This window comes from Pelophylax lessonae (assembly GCF_965119305.1).
Source record: "Pelophylax lessonae genome assembly, chromosome: 1".
NCBI classification, from domain to species: Eukaryota; Metazoa; Chordata; class Amphibia; order Anura; family Ranidae; genus Pelophylax; species Pelophylax lessonae.
In genome coordinates, this window is record NC_138768.1 from 321,364,562 (window position 1) to 321,377,431 (window position 12,870).

The 12,870-nt window shown below is 46.9% G+C and overlaps 1 protein-coding gene across 1 annotated transcript in view; it reads left to right on the forward strand.

The window, feature by feature from the left end:
- Window positions 1-5,412: 5,412 nt before the first annotated feature.
- LPCAT4 (lysophosphatidylcholine acyltransferase 4) overlaps window positions 5,413-12,870 on the forward strand; it is a 63,935-nt gene continuing 56,477 nt past the window's right edge. The window contains exon 1 of the mRNA XM_082259861.1: window positions 5,413-5,585. Within this exon, the coding sequence (XP_082115987.1) occupies window positions 5,466-5,585 (120 nt within the window). The 5' untranslated portion in view covers window positions 5,413-5,465. The remainder of the gene's footprint in view (window positions 5,586-12,870) is intronic.

The following is a 12,870-nucleotide window of genomic DNA, read 5'->3' on the forward strand; positions in this document are numbered from 1 at the left end:
CAGTGCATATTTTTAGCACTGATTACTGTAGTTACGTCACTGGTCCCCCCAAAAGTGTCAAAAATGTCAGCTAGGTGTCCGATATGTCCGCCACATTGTCGCAGTCCCGCTAAAAATCGCTGATCGCTGCCATTACTAGTTAAAAAAAAATAAAATAAAAAAAAATAAGAAATTACATAAATCTTTACCCTAGTTTGTAGACGCGATAAATTGTGCGCAAACCAATCAATATATACTTATTGAGATTTTGTTTACCAAAAATATGTGGCAGAATACAAATTGGCCTAAAATTATGAAAAAATCTGATTTTTTTATTTTTATTTGGAATAGTATATAGCAGAAAGTGAAAATATTATCGCTTTTTTGTGAAGCAGGTTTTCCAGGCATTGGGCCTGATGTGGGTCTGCCATTGTTACCGATGACACCTTCAGCCCATTTAAACTGAATACCCAAGTGTGAGAGTTGAGACAATGACCATTCCAGCATCTTTGGTTGGTTTTGTTTATTTGATATTGGGGATGGGAGAAGGGAATGAGTGAGATACTCCTCTGGCTCAACTAGGTACAACTGGGACACTTTGCAGAAAAATGTCTTCACGCCGGCTGGATGCCGACCAACGCTTGTTGGCGCTTGAAAAAGGCTGACTTGCTGAACTGTACTTGAACTTGACTTTTGACACTCTGGTAAGCTCAACAAGTCCTGGACTATACTGCGAACTGACTCTTGACACTCTGGATAGCTCAAAAGTCCTGTATACAACTCCCTCCAGCCCTTCACTGACTGAGGTAGCTCCTTGTAACTGCTTGTGCTGCTGCAACTCTCAAAACTGTACACTGCACGCTGTACACTTCAACACTTCAGGGCCCAACCGCTGGCGCCCCCTTTATACTTCAGGGTCCTCTCACTAGGCACCCCCTCTATACTTCAGGGTCCTCTCACTAGGCACCCCTCTACACTTCAGGGTCCTCTCACTAGGCACCCCCTCTATACTTCAGGGTCCTCTCACTAGGCACCCCCTCTATACTTCAGGGTCCTCTCACTAGGCACCCCTCTACACTTCAGGGTCCTCTCACTAGGCACCCCCTCTATACTTCAGGGTCCTCTCACTAGGCACCCCTCTACACTTCAGGGTCCTCTCCCTAGGCACCCCCTCTATACTTCAGGGTCCTCTCACTAGGCACCCCTCTACACTTCAGGGTCCTCTCACTAGGCACCCCTCTACACTTCAGGGTCCTCTCACTAGGCACCCCCTCTATACTTCAGGGTCCTCTCACTAGGCACCCCCTCTATACTTCAGGGTCCTCTCACTAGGCACCCCCTCTATACTTCAGGGTCCTCTCACTAGGCACCCCCTCTATATTTCAGGGTCCTCTCACTAGGCACCCCTCTACACTTCAGGGTCCTCTCACTAGGCACCCCCTCTATACTTCAGGGTCCTCTCACTAGGCACCCCTCTACACTTCAGGGTCCTCTCACTAGGCACCCCTCTACACTTCAGGGTCCTCTCACTAGGCACCCCCTCTATACTTCAGGGTCCTCTCACTAGGCACCCCCTCTCAACTTCAGGGTCCTCACACTAGGCATCCCTCTGAACTTCAGGGTCAACACTGGCGCCTCCTTTACCGCTAGCTAGCTCCTGGATTGCTTGGACCTTCACCGGAGCGGTTTCCTCTCAGCTAGGCAGACCCACAGGGGAAGTTTGCAGTATTCACAAACTGGGAATGCTTTCCTGAAACTAGACCCCCCTCAACTCCGCTGGTCCTCGGCATGCCGGATCCTCTCTGCAGCTCAGCTCAGCTCTCTCTGTCCCCTCAGGCAAGCCAAGCCGCCTGGGACACCCAATCCCCATGACAGGAGGAGATACAGCCGTACTCTTCCTCCTCGGACTCTGCTTCCCACCAAAGACACTGCGTCATGCACTCCCCTCAAACGTATACCCACTCCCAAAATCCTGTGCGGCAGAATCTACCTTTCTGGGGTAGATACAGGTCTGAATGTGCCATTGATTGGGTTTCCTCCACTGCCCCATGAGAGCCCTCTCAGGAGCACAGTGGGGAGACTCCCCAGTCTCAACAGCCACACCTGGGAGACATGACAGCCCAGCTGAAAATCATGGCCCTGCTGTTAGGCAGCCAGGGCCCACTATAATTTGCCTAGCACCTACCCTGTAGGGTGCTACATTTGTTTATAGCGCAAAAAATAAAAATCAAGATCATATACCACAAAAAGAAAGCTCTATTTGTGGGGAAAAAAGTACATCAATTTTATTTGAACGCTGCATCGCACGACTGCGCAATTGTCCTTTAAAGTAACGCAGTGTCAATTTACAAAAAATGGCCTGGTCATTAAGGGGAAAATCTTCCTGTCCAGAGGTGGTTAGGAAGGGCCTAAGAGGGTGTTTGTGCTGTGGGGCTGGGGAGGAGGCAGGGGTGTGTGGGGGTTCTGTACTGAGAAGTGACTGGAAGGGGGTCTGTACTTTTGGGGGGTGGCCTGTACTGGGGGTCTCTACCTAGTAGGGCCTAAAAGCGTGGTCTATGCTGTGGAGGTGGTCTGTTCTTGAGGGTCTGTACTGAGAACGGCTTGGGAGAGGGTCTGTGCTTTGGCGGTGGCCTATACTGGGGGGCGTCTGTATTGAGAATGGCCTGGGAGGGGGTCTGTCCTATGGGGGTAGTCTGTACTGAGAAGGGCCTGGGAGGGTATCTGTTCTGTGTGTGGGGGGGTCTATACTGTGGGGAGTCTGTACTGAGAAGGGGCAGGGAGGGTGGTCTGTGCTATGGATAAGGGGGGGGGGTTGGACTGGGGGGTCTGTATGACATATGTTAGTATCGGGGCTTGGACAAGGGGTGAACAGGAAAGGTGGCTGCCCTGGGCCCTATGGTATCATGTGAGGTGGGGGGGGGGGGAGGGAGGGAGCACTATGAGCAGATTGAGGGGGAGCAGATTTGTGTTGGGTAGGGGAATTTTAGGCAGCAGGGGGTAAGAATTGTTTTAAAAGGGGAAATTTGGGGCAAAGGGTGCTAGGAAAGGTGATTGGGGAGGGGAGGGGTTGTCTTGGGAGGGCGATGGGGAAAGAGGATTTGTGCTTGGAAGTGGGTTTGGAGTTTTTGTTCTAGAAGAGGTGATATTTTTTTTTTTTTTTTTTTGTGGGGAGGGGGGATGAGATTTGTGCTAGTAGGGATGATCAGGGCATATTTGTACTAGGAGAGGAAATGAATGGAGAGTAGGTTGGAGGGGTAGAGCAACTGTGTTTTTTTTTTTTTGGGGGGGGGGGGATTTTACTGGGAGGATTTAAAGAGAGTGAGAATTTTTGAGCTGGAAGGGGGCAAATGTTTGTGCTGGGAGGAAGATTTAACTAGAGGGTAAATTTGTCCTGGGAGTAGGGGAAATCTAGGCTTATGGGTCAAGCATGCTGACACATAATGTTTTTTTTTGGGGGGGGGGGGTCTGGGGGGTATTTGTGCTAGTAGGGATGATCAGGACATCTTTGTGCTAGGAGAGGAAATATAGGTGGGGGGGGGGGGGGGTATTTGTGCTAGTAGGGATGATCAGGACATCTTTGTGCTAGGGGAGGAAATATAGGTGGGGGGGGGGTATTTGTGCTAGTAGGGATGATCAGGACATCTTTGTGCTAGGGGAGGAAATATAAGTGTGGGGAGGGGGAGGTATTTGTGCTAGTAGGGATGATCAGGACATCATTGTGCTAGGAGAGGAAATATAGATGGGGGGGGGGTATTTGTGCTAGTAGGGATGAACGGGACATCTTTGTGCTATGAGAGGAAATATAGGTGGGGGGGGGGGGGGTATTTGTGCTAGTAGGGATGATCAGGACATCATTGTGCTAGGGGAGGAAATATAGGTGGAGGGAGGGGGGTATTTGTGCTAGTAGGGATGATCAGGACATCATTGTGCTAGGGGAGGAAATATAGGTGGAGGGAGGGGGGGGGGTATTTGTGCTTTGGGAGGAAATATAGGTGGGGGGGTATATGTGCTAGTAGGGATGATCAGGACATCTTTGTGCTAGGGGAGGAAATATAGGTGGGGGGGGGTACTTGTGCTAGTAGGGGTGATCAGGACATCATTGTGCTAGGGGAGGAAATATAGGTGGGGGGGGGGGGAGTATTTGTGCTTTGGGAGGAAATATAGGTGGGGGGGGGGGTATTTGTGCTAGTAGGGATGATCAGGACATCTTTGTGCTAGGAGAGGAAATACTGGTGGGGGGGGGGGGGGGTATTTGTGCTAGTAGGGATGATCAGGACATCTTTGTGCTAGGGGAGGAAATATAGGTGGGGGGGGGGGTATTTGTGCTTTGGGAGGAAATATAGGTGGGGGGGGGGGGTATTTGTGCTAGTAGGGATGATCAGGACATCTTTGTGCTAGGGGAGTAAATATAAGTCGGGGATTTGTGCTCGGAGGGGGGATTTGAAGTAGGTGGACAGAATGTGTACTCGGAGGGGAAATTTGAGGGGTAGAGGTATTGTTCTAGCAGGAGTAATTTTCTTTTTTTGGGGGGGGGGGGTTACTGGGGGGATTTGAAGAGAGAGGGAGAATTTGAGCTGGGAGGGGGATTTAAGTAGGGGGTGGATTTGTCCTGGGAGGAGGGGCAATTTATGCTTAGGGGGTAAGTATTGCTGACACATGTTGTTCATATATCTTTTTTTTTGGGGGGGGGGGCAAATTGTGCTCCATTCAGTGCAATGTAACAGTTCTAATCGGAGTAACTTAAGTCGCTCCAACTTAGAAAAAGGTTCCTGCACTACTTTGGGGGCGACTTGCATTGACTTCTATTAGAGAAGTTGTATGAAGTAGCGCTGCACGGGGCGGCTTCAGAGTAGGGTGACTTTGAAGCCGCCCCAGTGTGAACCCAGGCTGCCTGGACATATCATCGCAACTGCTTAATGTATCCAGCTGAATTATACTTTTTCAGGACAAATGTGGCTTTCATTTTGTAGTAATGGTAATGAATATCTCCTGATTTTGATTTTTAAATGGAAAACTGGCATATGATACCACGTGTGAATTGGGTGAATGCAAAACAGGCGACGGTGGTGCAACATATTGCCTCCCAACTATGGTGAATTGTTCTTCAGAGGGGCAGCAAGGCCTGCCACAAGGGTGAATAAACCCCAGCAACATTTTAATTCTCAGGGTGTTTGAGGAGCGCTATTTGGCTTCCAAAATGTTTCTAGGAAGGTTAAAGCGTGGTAAAGGCTGCTGTATGCACAGAGCAGAAGGTGCATGTATGAAGACACCAGTACATACCTACCTAATCAGTCATAACTGGGTGTCCCTGTACACAAACAGGTAGATCTAGTTCTCCCTGTATGCTCAGTGTGCTGGGATCAGTGAGAGCCGGCACAGGCAGGGTTAAGAGTAGAGCAGAGAGGCGGCCTGGCTCCTCCCCCATCCTCCGAGTCACAGCCATCCCCAGCCAGGCCCAGCTCAGTCCTCATCCCAGCCTGACAGTCATGAGTGGGGACCATGTACCCGAGCAGGGGGACCCCACCGAGGACGAAGATGTCGGGGTCACTCCGTTTAACCCCTTCCTGCACGAGTTCCACCCAGAGGGCTTCTGGCAGAAATTCAGGGTAAGATGGAGAACTCAGCGTATGGAATATCAACACAGGCTGGAAGATGGGGACTGCTGGGCTCACAACTCCTTCATGGCCGATCACTGCAACTGGGCACTGCCAGGGGAAGGCTGCAGTGGGAGGAGGATGGGAGAGCAACACTGCAGGGAAGGGGCACACCGAGGATGGCAGGACCCTTCATATATCTGTATATACATTGCAGGGAAGGGGCACACTGAGCATGGCAGGACCCTTCATATATCTGTATATACACTGCAGGGAAGGGGCACACTGAGCATGGCAGGACCCTTCATATATCTGTATATACACTGCAGGGAAGGGGCACACCGAGCATGGCAGGACCCTTCATATATCTGTATATACACTGCAGGGAAGGGGCACACCGAGCATGGCAGGACCCTTTATATATCTGTATATACACTGCAGGGAAGGGGCACACCAAGCATGGCAGGACCCTTCACATATCTGTATATACACTGCAGGGAAGGGGCACACCAAGCATGGCAGGACCCTTCATATATCTGTATATACATTGCAGGGAAGGGGCACACTGAGCATGGCAGGACCCTTCATATATCTATATATACACTGCAGGAAAGGGCACACTGAGCATGGCAGGACCCTTCATATATCTGTATATACACTGCAGGGAAGGGGCACACCGAGGATGGCAGGACCCTTCATATATCTGTATATACACTGCAGGGAAGGGGCACACCGAGGATGGCAGGACCCTTCATATATCTGTATATACACTGCAGGGAAGGGGCACACTGAGCATGGCAGGACCCTTCATATATCTGTATATACACTGCAGGAAAGGGGCACACTGAGCATGGCAGGACCCTTCATATATCTGTATATACACTGCAGGGAAGGGGCACACAGAGCATGGCAGGACCCTTCATATATCTGTATATACACTGCAGGAAAGGGGCACACCGAGCATGGCAGGACCCTTTATATATCTGTATATACATTGCAGGGAAGGGGCACACCGAGCATGGCAAGACCCTTCATATATCTGTATATACACTGCAGGGAAGGGGCACACCGAGCATGGCAGGACCCTTCATATATCTGTATATACATTGCAGGGAAGGGGTACACTGAGAATGGCAGGACCCTTTATATATCTGTATATACATTGCAGGGAAGGGGTACACTGAGCATTGCAGGACCCTGTTACTATAATATATATCTATATATAAATTGCAGGGAAGGGGCACACGGAGCATGGCAAGACCCTTCATATATCTGTATATACACTGCAGGGAAGGGGCACACCAAGCATGGCAGGACCCTTCATATATCTGTATATACATTGCAGGGAAGGGGCACACCGAGCATGGCAAGACCCTTCATATATCTGTATATACACTGCAGGGAAAGGGCACACCAAGCATGGCAGGACCCTTCATATATCTGTATATACATTGCAGGGAAGGGGCACACCGAGCATGGCAAGACCCTTCATATATCTGTATATACACTACAGGGAAGGGGCACACCAAGCATGGCAGGACCCTTCATATATCTGTATATACACTGCAGGGAAGGGGCACACCGAGCATGGCAAGACCCTTCATATATCTGTATATACACTGCAGGGAAGGGGCACACCAAGCATGGCAGGACCCTTCATATATCTGTATATACACTGCAGGGAAGGGGCACACTGAGCATGGCAGGACCCTTCATATATCTGTATATACACTGCAGGGAAGGGGTACACTGAGAATGGCAGGACCCTTCATATATCTGTATATACACTGCAGGGAAGGGGCACACTGAGCATGGCAGGGCCCTTCATATATCTGTATATACATTGCAGGGAAGGGGCACACTGAGCATGGCAGGGCCCTTCATATATCTGTATATACATTGCAGGGAAGGGGCACACTGAGCATGGCAGGACCCTTCATATATCTGTATATACACTGCAGGGAAGGGGCACACCAAGCATGGCAGGACCCTTTATATATCTGTATATACACTGCAGGGAAGGGGCACACCGAGCATGGCAGGGCCCTTCATATATCTGTATATACATTGCAGGGAAGGGGTACACTGAGAATGGCAGGACCCTTTATATATTTATATCTGTATATACATTGCAGGGAAGGGGTACACTGAGCATTGCAGGACCCTGTTACTATAATATATATACATTTCAGGGAAGGGGCACACTGAGCATAGGAGGACCCTGCTGCTATAATATATATATATATATATATATATATATATATATATAAATCTATATATACATTGCAGGGAAGGGGCACACTGAGCATGGCAGGACCCTTCTCAGATATATAAACATTGCAAGAAAGGGTGAACACTGAGCATGGCAAGACTGCTGGCCCTCTGCCCTTAACATATCTATATATATTTATATATACAATGCTGAGAAGGGGGCACACTGATTGTACTGGTCATCTTCTCTTCTCATATCTGTATATTTATTTATACATTGAAGGGAAGAGGGCACACTTAGCATGGCAAGACTCTTCCCAGATCTATATATACATTGCAGGGAAGGGGGCACACTGATTGTACTGGTCCTCTGCCCTTCTCATAATTATACATCTTTGTATACATTGCAGGGTAGGGGGGGGGGGGGCACACTGTGCAAGGCAAGACTGCTGGTCCTCTGCCCTTCTCCTATCTATATATTTACATTACAGGGAAGGGGCAAGACTGCTGATCCACTGCCTTTTCAAATCTATCTATTCTATGTATCTATCATATAAAAATGTGCATATGTGGACGTGTATGGATGTATATAGCCTGTACATACAAATGAATATGTGGAGGTGCACCTACATATATGTGTATATAATATATATATATATATATATATATATATATATATATATATATATATAGTCATCAACAATGAAGTATGGGTTTTGACATTCTCATTCGTATATTTGCATGAAAGTTTATCTTGTCCTGTTGTATGGAAATACTTGTTTGATATACAGAGCTTTCAGATCATCTATAGTAAATGGACTATGGACTTTTTATTCTTATTTGGGATTTTAAAGGCATAGTTCATCTTTCTGAAAAAAACTGCGTATGTAGATAAATACAAGCTGTTCAGCTTTGATCAGAGGTGAATAATGCCCTTGGTATAGGTGTAGGCCATTTACATACCTCATTAAGCCTGACCTGAAAACTCTCGGTTTCTAGGCTGTTGCTAAGAGAAACCAAGCTATTACCACACACCTTCACCATCACAGAAGTGAATTATTTCTCTGATTCAAACTTTCCCAAGTGCTCTTTCTCTCCCCTGATGCAGTAGCTATGAGCTCAGCATTTGAGAGCTCACTCCTGTGATGATGAAGATGAGCAGTAACACTAGGCCTCACTTATCAATGTCCTAGAAGCTTCCCCCCCAGTAATGATCTAAGCTACAGAAGCATCTTAGTAACTAATTATTTTATGGCAGCCCCCTAAAAAATGTAAAAATGTAATTCCAAGGAAAAAATATTACCAATTAAATTGAGAGAAAAACGTAACCTTATCTGGAAAGGCTGAGGGTCCACCAGAAAGGCAGAGTGACATTGCCCTAGGTCAAACAGATATAATAAGCTTTGCCAGAAAACAATTGAAGGATTTTGTAGCGGTACCGTGACCCACAATGTGCCTGTGTGCTTCCGTCCAGAATTCTGCTTCCTTCAATCTTGCACATAGGTATCCTAGCCGCCCCATACAAAACATGCTGAGAATAGCTTGTATACGATCTAGAACATTTATTGAAAAAACTTACACCGAATATACAGTATACACCACCAGGTCAGGTGCCTGATTACAGTAAGGTATGCAGATGAAATTGTGTACAGAAATATAATTACCATATCTAAGGAACAACCAACACAAACAGTATTCTACTTTCCCACTAGCAACTAATAGATGACAGTGATTTAATTAACTAGCAGACTTGCTGTCATCGAGTCATGAAGTATAATACACATTATTATAAGTGTAAACACATCACACCTTGATACACAGACAATAGCAGGAGACCACCAGTAACAGACCGTCCGTCTCCTACATTGAAGAACATGGAACAGAGGCCAATGTGACCAGCTCTTTCAATAAATATGTTCAGAATCAAATTAACCAGGAATAGTCTTCATAGATTTCTTCAGGTATATTGTTGATAAATATTACTGTCCCATTTTAAGTAATCCAATCCATATTCTCTGTGTCCATTAAGTAGCTGTCCATCATTTTCTTGGTGTGCCCCTAATAGACACAGGGTGACTTACACATAAGAGGGGCCTAGGGAGCTGAGAGAGGGATTTCTCAACCCCTCTAAGGTAAGCTGGGTTCCGCAGGTCCCCCAACCAAAGTAACTCCTGTCACAAATATTTTGTACAGTTGCCAAAGAAGTGACAATGAATCTTAGGATCACCATACAAGTTACTGTATGACCATAGCATCTTTATACAGTCAACTGGACATTTACCAAAATATAAGGGTCTACCTAAACGACCCAATCTGTTTGTAATACAGTCAGGTAGTTCCTTGCACTACATTATTGTTAATAGATGTAAAGAAGACTGTACAATCTGATTGTAACGTGTGGTGGGTTTTAGGGTGATGGCCAAGGCTCTGGAGGATCCATCTCTTGTATTTCATAACATTTAAATGCATGAGTCTTCTCTAACAATAGCCCTGATCAAGAGCGATGTTCATGGAATGCTAACACAAAAGAAACCTGCGCTCTTCACAAAAAAAAATGCTACCTGATTTATCGCAGTTCTAAAGCTAGATGGAGGGAGCGCTTTACTGCCTTGGGGCCTCAACATCTTACAATCATTGAATGCCAAGTAGTAACTGTTAAGTAGAATGTTAGCGCGACTGTCTGTGATCTAAAATTTGAGAAGTTGACCCATATAAAATGACAGCGACCCAAATCGCAGGAGTATTTCATAACAGAAGCTCTAATGGAGGAAAATCAAAAAGTGAATATTTGCTCTCTTTTATAGGGAGCATTTAGAGACATTAATTGTGCCTACGCAGTAGCCTGAATAATTTACCTTTTGGATATAAACTCCAGGATTTCTACAAAATCCACCCATGCAGTGGGACCCCTGCACAGTAAAGGTTAAATGCTTGTTTGGTCTTTGGGCTACAGGGATAGTATGCATTACTTACCTTATTCCTAGTTCTGACAGGTTCTTCCTGTGCTGCTGCCTCTCTTGTCGTGGTTGCATTTTCACTTCGTCCACGTACAATAGGATTAATAGCCCTATATTGAACGTGATGACTCTTAGGCCCCTTTCACACTAGCGGACCGTTCAGATCCGCCTGTCCGTTTTTTTGGCGGATCTGAACGGTACCCCCATGCATCCCTATGGGGCATTGGATGTCAGCGGAGACATGTCCGCTGACATCTGATCCGATCCGTCAAATCTGGACGGATGGAAACCCTATTTTCCATCCGTCCAGCGGATCGGATGAGAACAGACCAACGGTCCGTTCCCATCCGATTTCCCCCATAAAGATGCATGGGGAACTGACAGCTGTGTCTCCGCACACAGCGCGGAGACACAGCTGTCCTCCTCCTGCTCAGTGGGGGATCGGCTGGTCGATCCCCCGCTGAGAAAAACGGACTCCGTCCAACGGAGTGTGTGAAAGGGGCCTAAGGGACTGCAACAGCCTGGAGCTTCGGATAGAAGAGAACAGTGCTGGAGCCTGCTGGATCATAGAATAAGACAAGTAATATAGTGTATTAATGTGCCTTTAGACTAAATCAGTGGTCTCCAAACTATGGCCCTTGGCCAAATGCAGCTCTTTGTTAGCCTATATCCGGCTCCCTGGGCACTATTCTTCCCACTAACACCAACAAGGAGGTACCATTCCTTCTACTGACACCAACAGCGGGGAACCATTTTTCCTTCCACTGACACCAACAGTGGGGCATTTTTCCTTCCACTGACACCAATGATGGGGCACTCCTTCTCCCACTGACACCTGCAATGGGGGACTATTCCTCCCACTGACACCTGCAATGGGGGACTATTCCTCCCACTGACACCTGCAATAGGGGACTATTCCTCCCACTGACACCTGCAATGGGGGACTATTCCTCCCACTGACACCTGCAATGGGGGACTATTCCTCCCACTGACACCTGCAATGGGGGACTATTCCTCCCACTGACACCTGCAATGGGGGACTATTCCTCCCACTGACACCTGCAATGGGGGACTATTCCTCCCACTGACACCTGCAATGGGGGACTATTCCTCCCACTGACACCTGCAATGGGGGACTATTCCTCCCACTGACACCAGCAATGGGGCATAATTCCTCCAACTGATATAAACAGTTGGGCACTATTCTACCAAGTAATACCAATAACGGGGAACTGTTCCTCCTTCTATTGACTACAGGCGCTATGTAATTTTTTTACTACTACTGATGCTGAAGCATTTTCTACTTCCACTGGCCCTAAATTCTGAAGGACAATAAACCAGCCCTTTGTTTACAAAATTTGGAGGCCTCCTGGACTTAATGAACATGTAACGTCTGTCAGTGTGTGGGAGCCCTCTGCAAGGGCAGACTTTGTCTACATCCCAGACTGTAGCTTTTAGTGCCTCCAGAAAAAAATTGATTCATACCTGTATATTTGCAATGTGAATTTAAGGCACTGTGCACATGGTTTCGATTTTCACCATGCTAGTGAATTTTTGGGGAGCTCACTACTTTGCTTCTCACTTCTTTCCTTGCTGGAGGGAAAGCTGTACATTGGGACCTGGAGTGGAAGGATCCCCCAGCTTCAATGTTTATGTGGATCTATGTTTTCTACACTTTTTCACCAGTCATCAGGGGACATCTCTGAAATAAGGAAGCAAAGCTTCTACCAAGCTGGCTTCCTCCACACAAAGACACATGGCAGAACAAGGTGGGACAAATCTGTGATAGGAAAATGATCAACTTCAGGAAGTCTACTGGCAATAAAGGTGCCTTTTATGTGCCTTGCTTCCCCAGTTCAGTTGCTATTTGAAATTCCAAGGCTGCAGTCCTGGTCTCAATCACAATGAAATGCTGTGATCTATCATGTGCAATGTAAAAAAACATTCACATACTGAAAACAGTAGGATAGATGTCGGATACATCCAGATTAATGTGCTGGGATAATGTGCAGCTAAAGTATTTGGACATTTGCCAGTAAAGGAAGTTCCACTGGCTGCTAAATATAAAGTATTCATATATGGTCCTTGACTCTTTACCATTTGTTCAGTAAAGATATAGCGTTGCTAGA